The 24,889-nt window shown below is 40.8% G+C and overlaps 1 protein-coding gene across 4 annotated transcripts in view; it reads right to left on the bottom strand.

Moving 5' to 3' along the window:
* usp13 (ubiquitin specific peptidase 13) overlaps positions 1-24,889 on the bottom strand; it is a 64,732-nt gene that overhangs the window by 3,265 nt on the left and 36,578 nt on the right. For all 4 annotated transcript variants that reach the window (XM_061778974.1, XM_061778975.1, XM_061778973.1 and 1 more), the window contains 5 exons: positions 18,419-18,442; positions 17,971-18,114; positions 6,400-6,572; positions 2,778-2,967; positions 689-773 (listed from right to left, as the gene is read on the bottom strand). In XM_061778974.1, the coding sequence (XP_061634958.1) occupies positions 689-773; positions 2,778-2,967; positions 6,400-6,572; positions 17,971-18,114; positions 18,419-18,442 (616 nt within the window). The remainder of the gene's footprint in view (positions 1-688; positions 774-2,777; positions 2,968-6,399; positions 6,573-17,970; positions 18,115-18,418; positions 18,443-24,889) is intronic.

Below are 24,889 nucleotides of genomic sequence, written 5' to 3'. Positions count from 1 at the left end.
TGACTTCGGGCGAAAGGCGGACTACACCCTGAACTGGTCACCAGTCAGTCGCAGGGCACATATAGACACGGACAACCATTCGCACTCACATTCACACCGTCACTGAGTGGGAACTAAACCCACGGTGCCTGCTCCAAAAAAAGCATGCTACAGACATGTTATTAAATACACCTGGGAGCTATTGTAAACTGTGGGACAAGTGCATAACATGGCTCCTTTAACTATTTCATTAAATTAATTCTGTGATAAACCCAACGACAACGCAATACGCTTAAATATTTTGCCCCTAAGGAGGCTTCGGCAAGTTATCGAGTGGGCAGCTGACTTTCTAAAATTAGTTGTTTTGTTGTTGTTGTTGTTTTTGTGAGAGATGGAACTGAGTTCTCCATTAATGACCAGTTGACTGTAAATTTGTACCATCTTGACTTTTTATAAAGATGGCATTGTTGCCACTGAAGTGGGGTCTTCTGGATCAATTCTAGAGTTTGATATAAGCCTAAAGTCCCTCTTGCATTATATAAATCAGACAGAGAGGAGAATAAAATATTATTATGCCTCAAGAAATAAAGGCTTCTCTTGTAATTAAGAAGCCTGTCTGTTTTGTAAAAAACAAAATAATAATAATAATATAAAATAATAATGACTCAATACAAGTACATTAGAAAGAATGCATTGTTTTTCAACTCACCTTCCTTCCTTTTTAATGTGACAAACATAGTGTCCAGACATTGTGGATGCTCCCATGTGACTGATGATGGCGAAGAGCTCATAACCTGGGGTAAGAAATTGACACTGTTTAGAATAAAGGCAACAAAAAATAAATTTGAATATTGCTGATCATTTATAAGCAATAATACTGACTTTACAGAGCCCTCTACTCAAACATCTAGAATGAAAAAAAAAAACAGTTTCTAAGCATTCTTCCCATCCATCCATGCATTTTCCTTACAGCTTATCCTCACTAGGGTCGCGGGCTGCTGGAGCCTGTCGCAGCTATCTTCGTGTGGGAGGCGGGGTACACCCTGAACCATTCGCACACACATTCGCACCTATGGGCAATCTAGAGTCTTCAATCAACCTACCACACATGTTTTGGGGATGTGGGAGGAAACCGGAGTGCCCGTAGAAAACCCACGCAGGCACGGGGAGAACATGCAAACTCTACACAGGTGGGGCCAGGATTTGAACCCCGGTCCTCAGAACTGTGAGGCAGATGTGCTAAACAGTCGCCCACTGTGCCGCCGCATTCTTCCCAATGTATCTTTTTTTTTTTTTATTTAAATATCTTAATGTTTTTTATGACTTACTGTTGGGATACATGATTAAATATTTAGATTATATTGTCTATTTAATTTATTTATTTATATTTGCATCAGTGGAAAGGTCAACAATTTCATTGTGTGTGTGTTACACAGTGCAGACATGCAAACACCAAAGGCATGAAAAAGGTGACAAAAAAAAAACAGTGCAGAGAATTTAGTTTTTTATTTTAACATAAATTAAGCAATCTGGAAGACTTTGAAGAGTACAATAAGGAAAAATAAATACATTTTCTTCACGCAGAAAAACATTTATTTACACCGCTCAAGTACACGTTGATGTACAAATTTAAGATACAAATTTAATTTGCCTCATTTCTTTGCTTTTTTGTTTTGGCCTCCAACTTGAGCCAGGCCCATCTCCCCCTGCACCTGATGCCTGCTTCAAGGTGTGCCACATGAATACCCTCCTCCTCTTTAAGCACTCTCATTCTGGAAAATAATTGACTAAAATCATTATCTGTTTCACTTGATTTTTCACTACAGTATTACCAACTTCGAAGGCTAATCCCAAATGCATCCGCCAGGAAAATATTAAGTACAATATCTTTCTGTTTTTATTGGCCATTTCTGAATTTGAAGATAGTTCATTCTGTGTTGTGACATAATCCTTAACGTCGCCCCGTCGCTGAATACATTTAACATCCGTAAACTAAATACAACCCCAATTCCAATGAAGTTGGGATGTGTTAAAAATAAATAAAAACAGAATACAATGATTTGAAAATCATGTTCAACCTATATTTAATTGAATACACCACAAAGACAAGATATTTAATGTTCAAACTGATCAACTTTATTGTTTTTAGCAAATAATCATTAACTTAGAATTTTATGGCTGCAACACATTCCAAAAAAGCTGGGACAGGTGGCAAAAAGACATTTTGGGATGTGGGAGGAAACCGGAGTGCCCGGAGAAAACCCACACAGGCACGGGGAGAACATGCAAACTCCACACAGGCGGGGCCGGGGATTGAACCCCGGTCCTCAGAACTGTGAGGCTGACGCTCTAACAAGTCGTCCACCGTGCCGGCAAATTAAAAATATAATATTATATAATAATAACTATGCTCTGCTACTGAATGGTGACTAGTTCAGGGTGTACCCCACCTCTCACCCAGTCAACTAAGATGGGCCCCAGCTCATTCATGACCCTAATGAAGATGAGAGCAATGATGGATGGATGGATGGATTAATAATCTATATGCTCTATATAAATAGTTTAACAAATATAAGAAATACAAATATAATAGGACCTGACACACATTAGTTTGGTTGGTAAGATACATAAATGTGAAGATCTGCTGAGTTGGTTCAGTGTGTATACTACATCTTGGTTAAGCTCAATGATCCTCCTTTCAAATAATAAAATGAGACTCAAATGTTCCTTGCGGTCGTTGCATTCGTACAAAATCAATGAGATGTAATAGTGCAGACAAAAGAAAGTCATTCACTCACGTCCTGGTCCATCTTTGACGCGCGGCCCCGACGTGTCCCTGTCTGGGGACAATGTGGAGTCACTGTGCGAGTTGGCATTGGAGAAAGCGTTGTCATTGGGCTCCGTGTCTGCCATGTTGGAAAGAGCGTCGCTCTCCTCCTCCTCCGGGTGGGTGAAGATCCAGTCGAGCGCTCTCTCAAGGTTATTGTTCTTTAAGACGAAGAAAAAAAAACATTTAAAATCTACTGCCCCTTTAAATTGCTTTAAGTCCCATCCAGACATCCACTCACCCATCTTGTGAACCTCTTATTCATTTTTATGAAATGTGCAGTAATGTGTACAATCACTGTTCAGAAAATAAAATCAACCTGCACAATCTAATTAAATCCAATTCAAGAGCTTGACCAAAAATTCAACCTTTACGAAGACAATGGTCTGTCTTGAGAGGTATTAGTTTAACAGCATGTTCAGTCTTCTGTACTTTGCAGTTGTGTACAATTTCAATGCATAATACTGGGAGGCATAGCTGGTGGTAGAGGTTTAGTCTTTTCACCCCGAAAGTTGCAGGTTCAATCCTGAGCCCTTGCGAACACAGGAAGGCCAAAGCCAAGATTCGAGGAACAGAACTTCGGAAATGAGAGGCAGATGTGATGAATCATACTGAGATCTGCTTGTAGTATTTTAGCGCAATATGTTTATCAAGCTTTTAGACTGAGCACATTATGATGCACTGCAGTTTCTCACCAATTCAAATAAGAGCATGACCACAAAAATAATTTTAAAAAAAACACGACTATAATAATAATCCTTAACGATCTCAGGCATTATCATCTATTTTTGCAGTGGATTTCATTCAATTATGCATATTGACCTAATGAAGTGGTTTTCGCTTACCTCCCCTGACCTATCTTACGGTAGCCCCTCACAAAATCATCTTATTCTAAATATATTTGCAGTGACACATCTCTATCGCCACTTACAGTAAGCACCTCCAGAGGATATTTTTTAGGGGGATCCAAAATAGACGTTTGATTCCTGGAGAATGTGCATCCAAGTACCGTAGTACTGTTTTGGTGGCTTATTATGGCTCTCAGTCAGATCAGTGAGGTTGAAAAAAGTACCTCCTTCTTATTTTGGGCTAATAATAAATTCAGTGTTGAGCGCCATCCTCCAGCTTCACATTAATTAAAAGCAATATGTGTTTATTTGTGTACTCATACCGGAAGCACAAGAAGACAAACAAGTTCTCTCTGGTCGCTATTTCAGGGCCTTTGTAACAACCCTATTGTTATTAAGAATTGTTATTACAGTGGAACTATTGTTCTATTATATCTGTTACTATTATAACTATTGCTATTTCTTATTATAGTGTATGTCTCCAAAAGGAGACATACACCCTATTTCTTGTTTGAAATCCTCCTATTTGTTAGCCCTCTCTCCAGTTGGCCTCTGAAAACGTGTCTATTGTATTTTTAAACGCAGACATCCCCATTAGCTTGTGCCGTAGCAGTCTGCTATTCTTCCTGGGGTCAACGTATAATCAACAGTACAAATAATCTATTAGTCCAGCACACTGTACATTAATAGTGTACTTACAAGATTCATTCATACAGTAGTTACTCAAAATACAGTTGAACATGGAAACAACATGAAAAAGGTCAGAGGACAAAGATGTTATGGGGTCAGTTAAAATTCATATTTGCATTGATTATATGTTATGTAATACATGCACATCATTTCCAGCAAGTTGTCAACTACAGTTGAGCTAAAAATTAGGTTTCTATTACATGGATTGAGCACTCCCCGAACATAACTGAAGCTCGAGACACCGGGGTGCGGTTACTCTAGCCACCCCAAGGGCTACCGGAAGTGACGTTCCAATTGACAAGCACAGCGCGCTACACATTATACGCAATGGCGAGCAACGTGCTGGAAAATGAGAAGGAGGAGGATTTCAACGTACAGGAGCTCCCAACTGAACTTGGCATCGTCAAACCGTACGTTTGGGCCGATGAGGAGGTCGGAACAGACTGGTATGTTTTGCGCATCCCTTAAATCCATAATTTACTAGCTCCAGTATCCTCACTTGTTTCAGTGACATGGCACAAGCTTTTACATACGACGCAGTATTCCTATATATTGTGTGCCCCTCGCTCGAGTAGCTTTATAACACACACAAAGTCAAAGCAAAAGTACTGACGACAGTACTGCAAAGTACTGCATGGGTCTTTTTTTCCCGACTGCCCAGTGCATAATAACCATAATAGAGTCGTCGGTATATACAAGGAAATCCTCACCTCTTGTCTGCGCCGCTTCACCGCGGCACCGTGGCGGCTGCAAGATTTAGTTATCTTGCTGGCGGTTGAGGTCCCGATGGCCGTAGGAAAAATAGTTGGCACCGCAGCTGGTTTCAGCCTCTGCCTAACTACACCTCTATATGCAATGCTTTCTGCTCAGTCTTTCTCAAAACACGCCGGTTCGAAGTGATGAGCACAGAGTTTGGAATGCTTGCGAGGCACCCATACCTGACCACGTTTCTTCCCCTGTCGATTGACTTTCCCTATCCACTGGCCACATATTCTTTTTTCACTTGGAAAACCCCAAAAAACTCTTGCCACTGCCTGAACTATTTGTACAACCAAATGCCACACAATAAGCCATCGTGAAATCGCTAAATCATACGACAACAAATATACAAAGACGGAAACAACAGCTTGGAACAACAGCACACAACGCCGAATGAACAGGATGTTTGGCTAGTGTTACGTCACAGCGCCAGATAGAGCCGGAGACCGGAAGGGGCTAGATGCAATAGCGCATTCTGAATCATATTTATCGCTTCAACTGCTGTATATCTGCTATATAATCACTTCGAAACGGCGGATGTGGTTTGTAAACGGGTTCTAGAGTTATCGAGACATTTTTTAACATCTTTGTCCTCTGACCTTTAAAGCAAAAGACACCAATTAATAATTTGAATAGATATGAAATCAAATAACGGTACTGCTAAAACAAAAAATGTATTTTAATCATCAAGCAACACCTCTCTGATGAAAAGAGTATCAAGTGGTTATAAAACAATTTAAAAAAAACAAATAGCAGCCATGTCAAACTCGTAGCCTGGGAGTCCCATCCGGCCCGCAACATCATTTTATGCGGCCAGCGAAAGCAAATAATTTAAGTCAACTTCCATGATTATTGCCAAAATCTGTACCAAAACTTCACATCATAATATGTAATAAATAATAATGAGATATTGCAAGCATTTTTAATTTTGTTTTTTGGTTAACAAACAACATTTTACAGTAACTTGAAAAATAGATTAACAAAGTATTCTTCTTGATTCTGGTTTGAAAAGTAGTTATCCATCATTTTGATGTGTATATAAAATACAATGATCAGGCGCTAAAACATTTATATGGATTCACGGTCATAATGCCCCTCTGAGGGAAACGGTACCAACAAAGTGGCCAGTGACAAAAATGACTTTGAAACCCCTGGTTTAGATGCTAAAAATCCATGTGTACCCCTCTTAAGTAAAGGTAGAACGCATAAATATTTCCTACATTGGATATCACTAGATTGCGCAGTGACTGCATTTGTACGTCGACAATATGATCAGAGAGTGGGTGCGCAACTGACCGTGGCTTTGAGCGCCTGGATGGTGTGAGTGCGAGGGAAGCCCATGGAAGTAAGGATGGCGATGCTCTCCTCGGGGGGCGAGTTATCCAGCGGGGTGGCGCCCATGGGGCTGTCTGCACTGCTGGAAAGGCCCGGGTCCAACATAGAGGGCAGCATGAGAGGCTCTGAAAAGTCTGGAGACAATGAGAAGTAAATCATTTATCATCAAGGTTACTTGATTGAAATGAATGTAAATTCCATTAATTAATTACAGCCCCTAAAAACCACCACCATTGTTTTTGTTTTGAATAAATAACAGCACTGTAGCGGCACGGTGGCCGACTGGTTAGAGCGTCAGCCTCACAGTTCTGAGGTGCGGGGTTCAATCCCCGTCCCCGCCTGTGTGGAGTTTGCATGTTCTCCCCGTGCCTGCGTGGGTTTTCTCCGGGCACTCCGGTTTCCTCCCACATCCCAAAAACATGCATTAATTGGAGACTCTAAATTGCCCGTAGGCATGACTGTGAGTGCGAATGGTTGTTTGTTTCTATGTGCCCTGCGATTGGCTGGCAACCAGTTCAGGGTGTACCCCGCCTCCTGCCCGATGACAGCTGGGATAGGCTCCAGCACGCCCGCGACCCTAGTGAGGAGAAGCGGCTCAGAAAATGGAAATGGAACAGCACTGTATTGTGTAAAACACAAGAAAACAATGAAAGGAAATTTAAAGAAATAAACTGGTGTTATCAAGCATAATTACTGCACATTGTGACAAGCCGAAAGTCACAACATCAACTGTGCATCCGCGTTGTGTACCTTCAAATGGGGCGTGGCCTAGTGTGTGGCATCAGGTACAGCGGAAGGTGCCACGCTGGTTAGTTTCTGCCAGCGTCTGGACGTGAGGCTAAGTGAACACTATCTGCTTGCAAGTGTTCTCATTTTGTACGTATTTGTGTGTTTTGACTGTACCAGTCAATAAACTACTGAAAGTGGATCTGAGACAGCGAGTCCCCCCCCCCCAACCCCCACTTCACTCAAGCGTCGGCGTATCACAAAGCAAAAAACACAACACAAATCAAAAACATGGAAAAAAAATAAAAATCGTAACTCTCATAACTCAAAAGTTAGAGTGAACCCCATGATATTGCACAGTACGGAATTCACTGTTTTTTTTTTTTATTATATCGATGTACTACACGGATAAGAATAGATACGATCCGCCGTTATTCACAAAATCCAAACAAATCGCTGCTTTTGTGCTCAGGCCAACGCAATACAAGTTGCTTTGACACCATCCATCCATCCATTTTCTGAGCCGCTTCTCCTCACTAGGGTCGCAGGGCGTGCTGGAGCCTATCCCAGCTGTCATCGGGCAGGAGGCGGGGTACACCCTGAACTGGTTGCCAGCCAATCGCAGGGCACATAGGAACAAACAACCATTCGCACTCACAGTCATGCCTACGGGCAATTTAGAGTCTCCAATTCATGTATGTTTTTGGGATGTGGGAGGAAACCGGAGTACCCGGAGAAAACCCACGCAGGCACGAGGAGAACATGCAAACTCCACACAGGCGGGGCCGGGGATTGAACCCGGATCCTCAGATCTGTGAGGCTGACGCTCTAACCAGTCAGCCACCGTGACGCCCTGCTTTGACACCATCTGGTGGAATCTCAGTGTTGTTATTAGGATTCATTGCCAGAGTTGTTTTTCCATCTGTATTTGAGCTGTGCTGTTTTGTTGGCAGTCCTTACATGCACTGTCAAAAATGAAAGTATGATTCTGCTTCACTCCTGATGTTGTTTGTAAAAGCCAGTGTAGTCTTTTTCTGTGTTGAGGAGTAAATAATTACATATAACGAGATTACATAATTACAAAATATTTGTAATTGTAATCCATTACTGGGAAAAAATGTGGAAATAAGTTCTTTTTGGAAATTTCCATGGCACTTTTTTTTTTTAGATAGATTTTAGTTACATTTGAAAAATAGCCGCAAAACCTGATTTTTTTTTTTTCATATCATTTTTCATGTAAAGCTGCCGCTTGTGATTGGCTTTCTCTGGTCATGTGCCATTGTAGTCTCAAACATGACATACTTTTCCAAATATGACTTCAAAGCGCCACCTTGTGGTGCAATCTATTAGTTTGTCTGATATTTTGAAAAGCTTAGACACTCGTGGTTACCCTTTTGAACACATAAAAGAACATTGACTTTTGAACAGTTTCATCTTTTCAATTTTAGACTTTTTTTAATGGAACATTCACTGGGTTGTCATCCATCCATCCATCCATTTTCCATACCGCTTATCCTCACTCGGTTTGCAGACGTGCTTGAGCCAATCCCAGGTGACTCTGGGCGAGAGGCGGGGTACGCCCTGAACTGGTCGCCAGCCAATCGCAGGACACATAAAGAAACAACCATTCACACCTACGGGTAATTTAGAGTCTTCAATTAGCCTACCATGCATGTTTTTGGGATGTGGGAGGAAAACCCACGCAGGCACGGGGAGAACATGCAAACTCCACACAGTCGAGGCCGGATTTGAACCCCGGTCTTCAGAACTGAAAGGTGAATGTGCTAACCAGTCGTCCACCGTGCCACTCCTGTTGTTGCATTCCTTCAAAATTAAGAAAAGTCATCAAAATGTAATCAATACTATTTCCAACGGGGTAACATAATTGTAACCAATTACATTTCCAACGTAATCTTTCCAACGCTTCTCTTCTTTGCTGTCAAAATTGCCTGTATTCCCTTTATTTATTATCTATTTAACATTTAGTATTGTGTGTAAATGCCAAAAGGCGAGTTTAATGACTTAATACCGCATGTGTGGCCTACGATGTCACATCAGTTTGTGCTCGCATGTTATTTAGGCTCGTATGCTAGCTAATAACATTGATGAGCCTCATGTGAAGGTGATTTGTTTGTGTTGAATAATCAAACTACTGAATACAGATATGTAACATGGGTTCATGATTGTGTACATTCTAGATTTATGGAGTTGATATTTTACGTGTGGCAAGGTGGTCGACTGGTTAGGTGTATCCCGCCTCTCGCCCCAAATTAGCTGGGCTCGGCACCAGAACAGCCATGACCCTAGTGAGGAGAAGCGTTTCGGAAGATGCTAATTTATGGCACGGGTGTCAAACTCAAGGCCAAGGGGCCAGATGTGGCCCGTGAAAGCATATCATATGCGTCAACTTCCATGATTCCTGCAAAAATCTGTACCAAAATTTTCAATTGTCATGTTAATAAATAATGTTCAGATATTGCAAGCAAACTAGTTATCCATCAATTTGTTGTGTATATGTAATAATATGATGAGGTGACTAAACATTTATATGGTTTCACAGTCGTAATGGCCCTCAGAGGGAAACTAAAAAGTTGCCCCAAAACAAAAATGAGTTTGACACCCCTGCTTTATGGTCCTCTCCGTTTTAAGTGCTTTGCCACCATCTTTTGGCATTTATATGTAATTACAAATTGGTTTAGGGGGCTTGTCAATTATTTGTGGATTTTTGCTATTCGAAGCAGGGCATGTCCTTATCCCCCGTGGATAGCAGGGATTCACTGTATAACTAAGTCCTAAATTGGGACACTCGTGAATCAAGGCACCATTGTATAGTGTAAGAACCCTTTAAAAAAATCACTATTAAGCGCATATTTCAGCGATATGGTGGGGATTGCCGCCAGAGACAAAGAAATTAATTCCACAATAAAAGACCTGTGATTAAGCTGGGGCATGGTAGATATAGTGGGGGAATACTTTACTACAGTATGTACATTTATGAACTTGTAAATTAAAAGCATATTTAAATGTGACAATGAATTATTGTTTCATTTATCTGGCATCTCTGCACTTCTGTGAGACTAAAATCAAAGTGAAGTGGCCCTTCAGCAAGGACACTGCGACTGTAATTACGGATGGCCATAAACAGCCTTCATTAATCTCGCTGTCATAAAAGAAAACGCAAACTCCTTATCTACCCTCTAATGCCTTAATCTCCTTGTTTTGTGTGCTTTCGATTGCCATTGTGTTGTCTAGCCGCCAGAAAACTAAAGAGGTGAATAAATAAACGGCACATGTTTGCAAGAGCAGTTAAATGGCTATTAAATGGCTGCTTGTTTCCACTCAACTGCTAACGGAGCCCTTCTCCCTTAATGTGCATATCTCATAACATTAATGACAATGTATATATTCTAGCCAGTATCTTAGGCACAAAATCACTTGGCACTGACATTGTGGGTTCTGTGGTTTAGAGCCTTGAGGACATAGGTCACCAGTAACAAGGTCAAAAAATGTATTTGCAACAAGGCACATCAAATCAAAGGTCCTGATAAGGGTTTTCCATTTTTACTTTGTCAACATACCCTCAGAGGATGACAATGACCAAAAATACCTTCAGCCACTCAGCTGATTATGTTTCAGAGGCAATTGCTAATAGCAATAAACAGTAACAAAGGCAAAGATTACTTTTCAACAAACCCCCACTGAGTACCGTAATACCTCAGATTAAAGATATGGATAAAGGCTTTCCAAATCTTCAATTATTTTGTCAATATATCTAAGTCTGATGTGATTTAATGACCATTCAATCCTTGTTTCTTAATCCTTTGTGGTTGATAACCACACTGCTCAATAACTTTTTTGGCAGTTGAGACGAATAACTAGCAGAGCTGGGTAGTAACACGCTACATTTACTCCGTTGCATTTACTCAAGTAACATTTTCGATAAACTGTACTTGGCAGAGTACTTTAAATGCACCGTATTTTTAACTTTTACTTGAGTATTTATGTGAAGAAGGAGCGATACTTTTACTCCGTTACAATGATCAACATGCTGTTCGCTATTTTTATTTACTTTTCTTTCTTGCGTGTGCGCGCCTATTTTTAGACTCCTTCGTCGACTTCCGTATAGGGCGCCCGCTGCGCCAATCCAACCTGGTCACTAGTGTCATTTGACTCCAATTCACCAATCAGACGACACAAGGCACATGACCGGGCACATAGCCTTTGCGAGCCAATCAAAATGACTGCATCCATCCATCCATCTTCTGTACCGCTTATCCTCACTAGGGTCGCAGGCGTGTTGGAGCCTATCCCAGTTATCTTCGGGCGAGAGGCGGGGTACGCCCTGAACTGGTTGCCAGCCAATCGCAGGGCACATAGAAACAAACAACCATTCACATTCACACCTACAGACAATTTAGAGTAGACAATAAACCTACCACGCATTTTTATGGAATGTGGGAAGAAACGGGAGTACCCAGAGAAAACCCACGCAGGCGGGGCCGGGATTTGAACCCCGATCCTCAGAATTGTGCGGCAGATGTGCTAACCAGTTGTCCAACAACATCTTTAACATGCAGCGCAGTTTTGTCACTGGCCAAACTTGAATATTTCAGCCCACTTCTAACTTGAGAAAACACCTCGCAGTAAATTGCAGATGTTTCGATTGTTGTTTTGGCAGTGGATATGGCAACATTAGCCCTGTCTTATGGTGTCGCCCATGCACACACACACAGTCACTAAGTCTGGTCAGCAAACAGCTTCTTCATGAAGTCATTGAAGTGAATAAAGCAAATAATGTTTCTGTAGGCCCCAATGCATGTTATTGGTTTTTGGCCAGTTAAAAATGTAAATGTGGCAGGTGTATGTCGGCTCCCATATATTATTTTTTTTTATTTTATTTGATGTTCATGCTCTAATTAAAAAATAAATAAAAATCTAAAAGTTACTCACTAGTTACTCTTTACTTGAGTAGTTTTTCATTGAGTCATATTATTCAAGTAAGAGTACTGTTACTTCAACAGTACTCTTACTTGAGTACAATATAGTACAATATGGCTACTCTACCCACCTCTGATAACTAGTAACAATGTGAAAAATAATTTTACACAAACCCTCCATTGAGTCTTCTTCTTTTCCTTTTGGTTTTGTCCCGTTATACTTTTCCATGTAAGCCTATCTCCTGCATCCTCCTCTCGAACACCAACTGCCCTCTTGTCTTCCCTCACGACATCCATCAACCTTCTCTTTGATCTTCCTCAAGCTCTCTTGCCTGGCAGCTCCATCCTCATCATCCTTCTACCAATATACTCACTATTTCTCCTCTGGACGTGTCCAAACCATCTAACCTTGGCCATCCCTCTGATGAGCTCATTTGTAATCCGATCCAATCTGGTCCCTCCTAGAGAGAACCTCAACATCCTCATTTCTGCCACCTCCAGCTCTCCTTCCTGTTGTCTCTTCAGTGCCACTGTCTCTAATCCGTACATCATGGCTTGCCTCACCGCTGTCTTATAAACTTTGCCCTTCATCCTAGCAGAGACTCTTCTGTCACATAACACACCTGACATCTTCCTCCACCCGTTCCACCCAGCTTGGATCCGTTTCTTCACTTCCTGACCACACTCACCATTGCTCTGGACTGTTGACCGCAAGTATTTCAAGTCCTCCACCCTGGCTAACTCACTCCTTCCCCCTCCACCCCTCTCATTCATGATTCCTGTCCACCAGGAGTCTGTCTCACCTCTACTCGAAAAGCCGCACAACACTCTTCCTTTCTCAGCTTCCACCACATAGTTCTCTGATCTGCCTTTTTCTTCTTAATCTTCCTCCTCACCACCAGAGACATCTTACACACCACCATCCTATGCTGTCTCACCACACTCTCCCCTACCACTACCTTATCTTTAGTAACTTCCTTCAGATTACATAGTCTGCACAAGATGTAATCCACCTGTGTGCTTTTACCTCTGCTATTATAGGTCACCCTATGTTCCTACCTCTTCTGGAAGAAAGTGTTCACTCCAGCCATCTAGGGTGTGCTGGTGCCTATTTCAGCGAACAGAGAGGCTTGATACACCCTGAACTGGTCATCAGCCAATCGCAGGGTGCATATAGACAAACAACCATTCACACTCACATTCCCATCTAGGGATAATTTAGAGCTTTCAATTAACCTACCATGCTTGTTTTTGGGATGTGGGAGGAAACCGGAGTACCCGGAGAAAAACCAGATTGTGTCATATTAAAGCCCTTTTGATGAGGGTTGTCCAGATATGTCATTGTTTTGTCAATCGTAAGATGATGCGATGAAAATGTCACCAATCTCCACTGCTTCTTAAACCCGTAAATCAACACAAAATATGAGATTACACCTCCTCCAATGACATTATTCAGCCTTAATGCAGCCAATTTTGTATCGCTCTCCTTCAAACTTACAAGCAAGAGGCTGCTCTCTTTTCCGTGCACTCTTGAGGCCTTTTACCACACACCCAGGGTAAGAAAAGTGACACAAGTTAGGGCCTCGCTGGAACATCTCGGCTGCGACGCACTGACAGACTTGATGGTGTTGTCACGGACACACGCGCCCCGATAGACTACCCGAGAACATAAAAGCTGTCCTGGTCCAGCGAAGATTTGACTCGTCTCTCACTTTGAATGACCTTTGAGTTTAAAAAGGCCCATACCAATAAACGTGCCGTGTCTCTATGTGTTACCTCCTCACGCCTGCATCCTCGAGGAGGAGGAAGAGGTGACACAGCTGCTGAACAAGTACTTTTGGTAGAATTGTGGAGACAATTTTTTTGGTCATTTATTTTTTTTTTTTTTTTTCAGAAAAAGAGCAACTCTGGCACATAGAAAAGCTATGAAAATATAATATGTGACCTCTGGAGTTGCTTCATTTAAATTCAAATAAATCCAAGGCAAGCACAGATGACGGGTTTGTCGTTCTTGCAAGGTAATCACTGATTGGCAGTACGAAAACAATGATTGCACAGGTTTTGTGACACGATGCTTTGAAGACGAACAATTACAGGACACTTCTGTCAGTCATTGTGCATGCGAAACGGTGTCAATTCACTTTCATGGGTCCGCAGGCACACACCCCTGAGACTTTTTCTCTGGATGTGGGAACTCTCACTTCTTGTGACAAATAACTCATGAATATGCAAATTTCTTGGGTATCCCCTCACTCATACTCTGGTCCAGTAGACATTTTTAATTTACATAGCCACCACACTTCCGTTGTACAGCTGGGTTCACGACCCTTGTCCTGCATGCTTCCTCTCCTATCCTTGTCCTGTCCTTCCCTCACAGCGTGTAGCACTACTGCCCCATACAACACTCATATCTAATGTGTCATTGTTCTAGATATATAAGGAGTTACTTTTCTCATCTTGTTTACAGTCCTCCATTTTGCTTGGCCTAACAGTCAAACAGGACAGAAAAAAAGGAGACTTGAACACATTTATTTTTGCTCTTTCAAACATCAGTGATTTCCAACCACTGTGCCAAGGCACATTAGTGTGCCGTGAGAGATCATCATGTGTGCTGTGGGAAATTAGCCAATTATAATGAATTTTATTCATTTACTACATAAATAATGGATCTTTGTTCATCTACAGTGACGTAAAAAGGTATTGGCCCCCTTCTCAAACTCCTATGTTTTTGCATAGTTTCCCCACTTTGTTTAAGATCATCAAACAAATGTGAATAACAGACAAATATAACCCAAGTGAACTTAAAATGCTGTTTTTAAATGGTGAATTCATTTATTAAGGGGGGGGGAGCTATTCAATGTTACCTGGCCCTGTGTAAAAAAGTAATGACCCTCCCCGTTGTTAAATAATGAATTAATTGTGGCTAATCACAATTTTTGGTTAATTTTTACTGATCACACCTAAGCCTGATTACCTACAGACCTGTTCAAGCAATTCATTTCTAAAGCTTCATGGTTCCAGCGAACCATGTGGAGGGAACATGGAACAGTGGTCAACCTTCCCAGGAGTGGCCGGACTCCAAAGATTACCCCAAGAGAACAGCAATGACTCATCCGGGAGGCCAAAGGAACTCAGGACAACTGCTAAAGAACTGCAGGCCTCCCTTGCCTCAGTTCAGGTCAGTGTTCATGACACAACACTAGGGAAAAGAATGGGCAAAAATGGCATCCATGGCAGAGTTCCAAGGCGAAAACCACTGCTGACCAAAAAGAACATAAAGGTGGGTTTTACTTTTGCCAAAGAACAAATCTGAATGATTCCTAAGACTTTTGGGAGGATATTATATAGACTGACGAGGTGAAAGTTGAGCTTTTTGGAAGGTGTGTGTCTCATTACATCTGGCGTAAATGTAGTACAGCATTTCAGAAAAAGAACATCAAAGCAACAGTAGTGTGGGGGTAGTGTGATGGTCTTAGGGTGCTTCGCTCCTTCGGGACCTGGACAACTTGCTGTGGTTGATGGAACCATGAATTCTGCTCTTTAACAGAAAATCCTGAAGGAGAATATTCAGCCATTAGTTTGTGACCTCAAGCTGAAGCGCACTTGGGTTCTGCAGCAGGATAATGATCCAAAAGACACCAGCAAGTCAACTTCTGAATGGCTTTAAAAAAAACTAAATGAAGGTTTTGGAGTGGTCTAGTCAAAGTCCAGACTTGACTTGAAATGTAGTGGCATGACCTTAAAAAGCCCTTGAAAACCCTCAATTTTTGCTGAATTCAAACAATTCTGCAAGGAAGAGTGGGCTAAAATCCCTCCACAGAGATGTGAAAGACTCATCGGCAGTTATAGAAAATGCTTGATTTCAGTTGTTGCTGCTGAGGATGGCCCAACCAGTTATTAGGTTTAGGGGGCCATTACTTTTTCAAACAGGACCAGGTAACTTCTTTTTTTTTTCCCTTGATAAATTAAATCACAATTTTAAAACAGCTTTTTAAGTTCACTTGGATTATACAGTATTTTCTGCTATTTACATTTGTTTGATTATCTTAAACATTAAAGTGGGGAAACTTCAAAAATATACAAATTTGAGAAGGGGGCCAATATTTGTTCACAGCTCTGTTTCTATACCAGTGACCTAGAGTGACATTGTGTTAATAGTGATTAATGAATTACAGTCACAGTGCGTTGTTTTTTAATCGCATTAATCTACATGCTGTTTGCTGTATGCAAGCAATTTGTTTTGTGAGAGCTGGCTCGTACTTGTGTTGCGTTGCCTCCTTCTGCTGGCGTTTTATGGCAATTATTTTCTTGTTAAATTCAAGCCTCAGTTGTTGATAGGTAGATTTGCTTCCGTACGAGGCAGGTTTAGCCTACCACATCAACGTCTATACACCTAACGTTAGTAATGACGAAGTGAGTCATCGCAGAACTCTTCGCCAAACTAAACTTGAGAATACCACGTGTATGAATAAGTCTGAGACAGACAGGCTGACAAATGAACTCATGATGAACAATTTTATTTTTGATGTGCTAACTTACAGCAATGTAATGTAACAGAGGAAAAGCAACAAGTTCAGTCTTCAATTCAATTATATATAGTGGTCTTAACTTCAGCACTTTAGGACTTGATGTTTTATTTAATTTTTATTTCCTAATTATACGGAGAGTGACAAAAGAACAAAGCGACATTTCTCCTGGTGGTTGAAATTAAAGTTTGTAGGCAGCACTTAAGTCTAGTCTCAAACGCAGTGGAATGTAAATGGACAGAACTTCATCTCTTTAAAGGTCCTGTATTTTTGGCTTGCAGCTTCTTCTCTTGACAACAAGTCAGCCTGTAAGCACCTCGCCTTTTCTCAAATGTTAGTCTTGGAAATGCTATCATATGCTAGCTGTTGTTCATTTTTCCAAACAACCAACAGCTTTTCCACTTGGTCCGGAAGTTTCTCTCGGTCCTACCGAAGATACCTCATTCACTTGCCCATGTCAGCAGCAACAAAAACGTCCTTTTTTCCACAATAGTGGCAATTGTGGATTTGTTTATTCCATACTGTACTGTAAGCAAGCTTTTGCAATGCGTGCACTATCATCTTGTTTAAGTAAAGTGAGTCCCTCCCTCTTGCCACACATGTCCGTTCCTTTTCTTGGACCCATAGAGCTAGCAAAATGTGAAAATAAAGGTGAAAAAAAACAAAGGCACACAGTGACTCACTCGGCAAAGTACCGACCGTGACACTGAAGCGACGGAGAGCGATCCACCTCTCGGCACAGAAGGGATGAATGAAACGTTCGCCCACTGAGACAAGGTTTTGACCATTGGGCAATGTTTTGTTTGGTCTGTGGTTTGGAAATGGAATAGTTCGGATAATGAGGTGTTCGTAAATCAGAGTTCCACTGTATTGTGATATTGTCTGTCTACATGTGTTGCTCCACCGTTTGTGTTAAAAAATTCAGTTGCAAGAAGGATTTTAACACCGTGACTATCAGTGCTAAATGTTAGCACGTAGAAGGCACTTGTGATTATGTATTAGGACTAAGCTAGCGGGGACATTCTTTAGACAAGGTCATTTGGTTGTTTCAAATAAACGTGTAAATTTCTTTGTTTTGTGTTTAGTTTGACATTAAACTTCAACTGGGAGTGGGATTAAATAGCTTAAAGTCTCTTTTGAAGAACTGTTAATTATCTTTCAACCTGCTGCTTATTGTGAAGTGAGTTGAACTGAGCTCACTGCCACCATACAACGCTCGTATTTCAAGTTTGCACTTAAGAGTCAAAGCAGAAAATCAGTCAAATGATGCCTCGTATCTTGAAGAACTCATGAGTCGGTTTCACTCATATGTCAAGGTACCACTGTATTCACAAGTTCCTTACCAGGCTCCTCCATGTGGGCTATGATCCAGTTGAAGGCCATCTCGGGGCCCATGTTGCCAGTATAGTAGACGGCCTTCCTGCAGGCCTCTAGCGGGAAGCCCATCTCTGCCAGCTGCATTACTGCTGCCTCATCTATTTCTGGAGCTAAGGGGTACAACGGAGAGGCAGCATCAATATCTTAAAACACAAACACACACACACACACACACAGCTGCTCATTCACATGTGCTGGTGTCATAGCAACCAGCCTCTCCCTCTCTCTCTTTGAGCCTCATTAAGCAAAGAGACCAGAAGACAATGAGCCCTGGGAATGTTGCTTCATCGCACGATGATCTATCATGGAGTACGTACGCAACAAGAAAGTGTTGTGCACCTGCTCAGGCATGCATGCTCAGTGCTTTGGCTCAATGTGTCATCGTGTTAATGAGAGCAGAGGCAATATACTCACAGTCTAAGGAGCTCATGGAGCTATCTGGAACAGAGGAGAAAAAGATGAATCACACACTGCTCCCTTATATGCGCTTGCATGTTTTTGTGTATCAAGTGATTACAAACACATGGATGGAATTAATATGAACACAATCCTCCACAGCCTCCATTGCTAATATCAAAGCTGAAAGAACCAGCCCCCCATAACACTGCCATTGACGGCTAGTGAATTCAAATATCCATGTTAACATGGAGGACTGGCAGTGAATGAGCCAATATTACAATGCTCTGATTCTTAAGTGGGTTTGACTTAACGCAATACAATGAAAACTCCAAAGTCATATGCCAAGTCGGAGAATTTGCTTGAAGTCTCAGTGCCCTTTGCACAATGGTCATTGCACCGGACTATTGCGATATTAGCCATTCGAACTGAGGACTCTGCATCTTTTTGCACAATTGTTGTTTGTTGTTGTTTTTTGTCAATGTCCTTATGTCTCCAAAGTGTTCTGTAAATTGACTGTCTGTTGTACTAGAGCGGCTCCAACTACCGGAGACAAATTCCTTGTGTGTTTTGGACATACTTGGCAAATAAAGATGATTCTGATTCTGATTCTGATTTTCTAGACAACCATGATAAACAAAACGGGTTGTTCAACCATCATCATGTGTGATGTCACACAATAAATCGGAAAACTAAAACGGGGTGGGCAAAAAAGTTTTTAAAAATGGACAGATGGGCCACATCATTCGTAGATGTGGTTACAAAAATTTGTGTGTACACACATATACACACACATACATATATATGTATATACAGTGGGTATGGAAAGTTTTCAGACCCCCTGAAATTTTTCGCTCTTTGTTATATTGCAGCCATTTGTTAAACTCATTTAAGTTAATTTTCTTTTCCTCAGTAATGTAGACACAGCACCCCATATTGACAGGAAAAAAAACAGAATTGTTGAAATCTTTGCAGATTTATTAAAAAAGAAAAACTTAAATATCACACAGCCATAAATATTCAGACCTTTGCTGTGACACTCTTATATTTAACTCGGGTGCTGTCCATTGCTTCTGACCATCATTGAGATGGTTCTACACCTTCACTGGAGTCCAGCTGTGTTTGATTATAGTGATTGGACTTGATGAGGAAAGCCACACACCTGTCTATATAAGACCTTAGAGCTCACAGTGCATGTCAGAGCAAATGAGAATCATGAGGTCAAAGGAACTGCCTGAAGAGCTCAGAGACAGAATTGTGACAAGGCACAGATCTGGCCAAGGTTACAAAAACAATTTTGCTGCACTTAAGGTTCCAAAGAGCACAGTGGCCTCCATAATCCTTAAATGGAAGACGTTTGGGACAACCAGAACCCTTCCTAGCCTTGGTGAGAGAGGTAAAGAAGAACCCAAAGATCACTGTGGCTGAGCTCCAGAGATGCAGTAGGGAGATGGGAGAAAGTTCTCAAAAGTCAACCATCACTGCAGGCCTCCTCCACCAGTCGGGGCTTTATGGCAGAGTAGCCCGAGGGAATCCTCTCCTCAGTGCAAGACACATGAAAGCCCGCATAGAGTTTGCTAAAAAAAAAATAAAAAAAAACCTGAAGGACTCTAACTTGGTGAGAAATAAGATTCTCTGCTCTGATGAGACCAAGATAGAAATTGTTAGCCTTAATTCTAAGTGGCGTGTGTGGAGAAAACCAGGCACTGCTCATCATCTGTCCAATACGGTCCCAACAGTGAAGCATGGTGGTGGCAGCATCATGCTGTGGGTGTGTTTTTCAACTGCAGGGACAGGACGACTGGTTGCAATCGAAGGAAAGATGAATGCGGCCAAGTACAAGGATATCCTGGACGAAAACCTTCTCCAGAGTGCTCAGGACCTCAGACTGGGCTGAAGGTTCACCTTCCAACAAAACAGTGACCCTAAGCACACAGTTAAAATAACGAAGGAGTGGCTTCAGAACAACTGTGTGACTGTTCTTGAATGGCCCAGCCAGAGCTCTGACTTAAACCCAATTGAGCTTCTCTGGAAAGACCTAAAAATGGCTGCCTACCAATGTTCACCATCCAACCTGAGAGAACTGGAGAAGATCTGCAAGGAGGAATGGCAGAGGATCCCCAAATCCAGGTGTGAAAAACTGGGTGCATCATTCCCAAAAAAGACTCATGGCTGTATTAGCTCAAAAGGGTGCTTCTACTAAATACTGAGCAAAGGGTCTGCATACTTATGGCTGTGTGATATTTCAGTTTTTCTTTTTTAATAAATCTGCAAAAATTTCAACAATTCCGTTTTTTTCTGTCAATGTGGAATGCTATGTGTACATTAATGAGGGAACAAAATTAACTTAAATTATTTTAGCAAATGGCTGCACTATAACAAAATGTAAAAATTTTAAGGGGGTCTGAATACTTTCCGTACCCACTCTATATATATATTTATTTATACACAGACGCTTTCCAAAAAATTAGAATATCATGGAAAGGTTTATTGATTTCCTTAATTCCATTCAAAAAGTTAAACTTTCATAGATTATAGATTCAGGGCCCACAATTTAAACTATTTCAAGTATTTATTTGTCTATTTTTACATAATTAGGATACTTTTTCTCCTAAACTTAACCGTCTATTTATTATTTTTATTTTATTTAGAATTCTTTTAATCATAATGAACCAGCTATTTCATAAAAAAAAAAAATAATGGTAAAATGTACAATAAACCCTATGCCAGGAGTCACCAACCTTTTTGAAACAGAGCTACTTCTTGGGTACTGATTAATGCCAAGGGCCGATACACGCCTCTGAAATAACAAATGTACCCCTCATCGTCATTCCAGAACTTGTCCCCACAAATGCTATGGTTTAGTAACTCGCACAAAAGTGACCATTGGACCTACTGTTTTTTTGTTGTTGTTGTTTTAAATGTCATTTCAAGAGCTCCACGGATGCAGGTGTGACCAAATCACTGGTAAGTGGCGTTGAAAATAATTGACGCTCATTATAATTGCCATGAAAAAAAATCAAAGAGCAGAAGCAATAGCATGTGTGCCATGCGATTGGCTGGCGACCGGTTCAGGGTGTACCCCGCCTCCACCCGAAGATAGCTGGGATAGGCTCCAGCAGCCCGCGACCCTAATGAGGATAAGAGGTAAAGAAGATGGATGGATATTATGGGTGTGTGTGTGTGCGCACGAGCCTCCTTGAGGCCGTGCCATGTGCTTGCACGGACACCAAGTCCTCTGATGAGGAAGAGGCTTTAACATTCCATAAAATCCAAACTAATGGGACGATCGTTCTGATATTTTTTTAAATTGAAGTGGGCATAGTTAGATGCGTCCATATAAATTTTGGTAACGATCGCTCGCAGTTTTATGACATTAAAGCAACGTTGAGCTTTTTCTCTATAAGGATATAGGAAGACTTTTTAACGTTCTGTAAAGTCCAAAATAATGGGGTGATCTTTCTGATATTTTCAGAGGTTGAAGTGAGCATAGGTAGAACCGTCCATATAAATTTTGGTAATGATGCTTGCAGTTTGGCAATATTAACGTACTTTATGAGCCTTTTTGTCTATGTGTACTGAGGAGTCTCCAAAAGGTCTCCACGGAAACATGTTCGATTTCAGTGCGACTCTTTGACGACACTGCTTGTCTCCAGGAGACTCCGAGAGTAGTTACGTAGACGTCATCGCAACCAGCGGAGACAAGAGTCGCCATTAGGTCGCCAACTCGTCTCGAGGCCAGTGAGATAGGCCCTAAAATTCCGTTGACAACCCAGGCTAAACTTAGCTCCTCAGTGACGTAAAAAATACCTTAATCTCTCAGTAGAGATGCATCGCTTCAACATATTTCCTTGACACAAATCAATACTTCTCTATTAAGCTTTAGCTCCATTTTTTTTAAGCATCCTAGGGCATTACAAATATAGCACAAAAATATGCCGAAAGCCGTGAAAAGGTGAGTTTTTAAGGAAAAAAGGTAAGGCTAGATTTCACAGGAAAAAAAAAATAATAGTGAACTGCAAATAGGCTAATGTTCACTGTACAGTATATATCAAACTTTTCATTTTACTTTTTTTTTTTTTTTAACTCTTATTGGATTGCGCCAGGAAGGACATCCAGTGTAAAAAAATGTGGTGAACAAATCATGTAAGTGACTCGCTGTGGCAACCCCAGATGGAAGAAGCTGAAAGTCACAACAACATTTACAATAAATTAATTAATTATTTAATAAAATAAATGAATAAAACATGGATACAAATATTTAATTAACTCATTTGAGGTGAAAAAATGCTGAATTAAAGTAACACATATCACAGGACCCTTTTTTTTGGTTCCGTTTTACAGTGGTTAACTTCAACTTTATACTAAAAGGTAACCTAAAACATTGCCTGTACAGTTAAGAAATATTTTATGACATTATGACATATTAATTCACTTAATTCCTATGAAAACTTAATAGAACAACTTGGAGGTACTAATGCACTGTACATCATAATTCCATTTGCATATTGGTTGTTCACACTATATTAGTGCTCTTTAGTTTTACATTACAATAAACTACTTGCTGTTTGACTATCTTGACAATCTATTCTTCACATTTTGCTGCTGCAACAAGAGAATGGAAATGGTATAATGCCTTGATGGTAGTTATTGCCCCCTCAAATTTCCAGGTAAATTGAGAATTGCAGGCCCACTTGAGGATCTGGGGCCCATTTTCCTCAGGTGGATTGTACACTGGTATTGCACTGTTCGACCCGAGTGTATGTTGGCATGCCTACTTTTTACAAGCTCTCATAACCGTCAGAAAATCAGGTGATAGTGTAAATATTATATTCTATTGTTTAAATATTATTAATATTATTTGACATTTCAAACAAATTAATGCGTATGTTTTTAGAAGACTGAGCAATCTATTATATGAGAACGACTCCTGTGTGTGAATGTTCTAAAGCGCATCTGATTTTTTTTCTCACTAATGAGAGTGTTTCTTCATTTTATGGATGCTTAATGTGGAAAGTTTACCTTCTTCATTAACATAGATATATTGATCGCATAATTGCTGTATTGTTATATTACCTTTATTATTTGCAAAATATTGCAAGTTACTTCACCTCAGGAAGAAAAGTAGCATAAAGGCAAACATTTGTGCTCAATAAGGCACGGGAGTCTTGGGTAGCGGGAGTGACAGGAGGGTCAACATGATTAATCACTGCTCATGCCTGCCTGAGGACAATGGGGGCAGTGGATCATTTGCAGCAGACATAACTCATCATACAAACAGGGATTTAGAAAGTCGGCAAAAGTGCTGAAAAAGAACTTTTTGTTTTTCCTAACCTCTTTTTGTCCCTCTGCTTAAACCGCAATAAAAAGTTTTTGTAGGGAGGGAGGGGGAGGCAGAGAAAGGGAGAGAGGGAGGGAGGGAGGGAGAGAGAGAGAGACTCCAAGGGAGTTTGGGGGAGACAAATTAAGGCTCCATTTTACAAGGCATCTTTATAAATGGTTTTGCCTGTTTAATGGTTAGAATTCTCAGGTCCAAGTCAAGTCAATAAGAACTAAATGAATGGAATAAACTGCTTGGTAAGTCCAAATTTTTATTGACTTTTCTGCTTCTATACTTTTGTATCAAGCTGATTTTCTATATTGCAGAAGAAATTTGGGAGCCCACCTAAATGAATTTCAGAAGCTATTAAAAGTGTAAACTTAACTTTTTGTAATACTTGCGTTCAAATGTTTTGGATTGTTTTACAGTAACTAATAGAAACATCTAATATACTGTATGTATTAGGATTGTGCATCGTTTGAATTTGAGCGATCCCGGTCCTGATTCCGGTTCCTCATTTCGATTCCGGTTCCAAACGATTCTCGATTCAGATTATTTTAGGAGGCAAAAAAGTTTGCATGGTTTAAATAAGAGGTGTCCAAATGATAAACATAATTTTTTTTAGCAGCCCTCAGAACTGTGAGGCGGATGTGCTATCCAGTCGTCCAGCATGCAAATTTTTCCCAATTTGAGAAGCTCCCAGGTGTATTTTTAAAAGGTCTCTGGCATACTTCAGTCAAAATACCCAAAAGATAAAGAATTACAGAACACGTAATATCCATTTGTCACACTCTTGTTCAAATCACTCAGTTTCGTGGGCAGTTCTGTGTCAAATAAATGCTGAGTAACGCTTTTATTACAATGACAAGGAAAGGCGCAGCCAGGATATTCGCCAAAGCAAGCGGCTACTTAGTGTTGACAACTTTTGATGTCTTTTTTTTTTGTTAGTTTTTTCCGATCCCGCTTGCAAATATTTTTCCCAAAAAGTGACGAGCAACAAATCTAGCAACTTTTTGTGCTGTTATTGGAGATTTTTGTGAGACTCTGAGACTCCCTCCAGCACATATGTTTACTTCTCCACGTCGGGACTGAAAATAAATGACGCTGGACAAAGCCACCACTGCCTAATACAGTACAACAATAGCCGTCCACCCACCTTTGCTTATGTG

The sequence above is a fragment of the Phyllopteryx taeniolatus genome, chromosome 7, assembly GCF_024500385.1.
Source record: "Phyllopteryx taeniolatus isolate TA_2022b chromosome 7, UOR_Ptae_1.2, whole genome shotgun sequence".
Lineage (NCBI taxonomy): Eukaryota > Metazoa > Chordata > Actinopteri > Syngnathiformes > Syngnathidae > Phyllopteryx > Phyllopteryx taeniolatus.
This window is presented reverse-complemented; position numbering and strand designations above follow the sequence as displayed.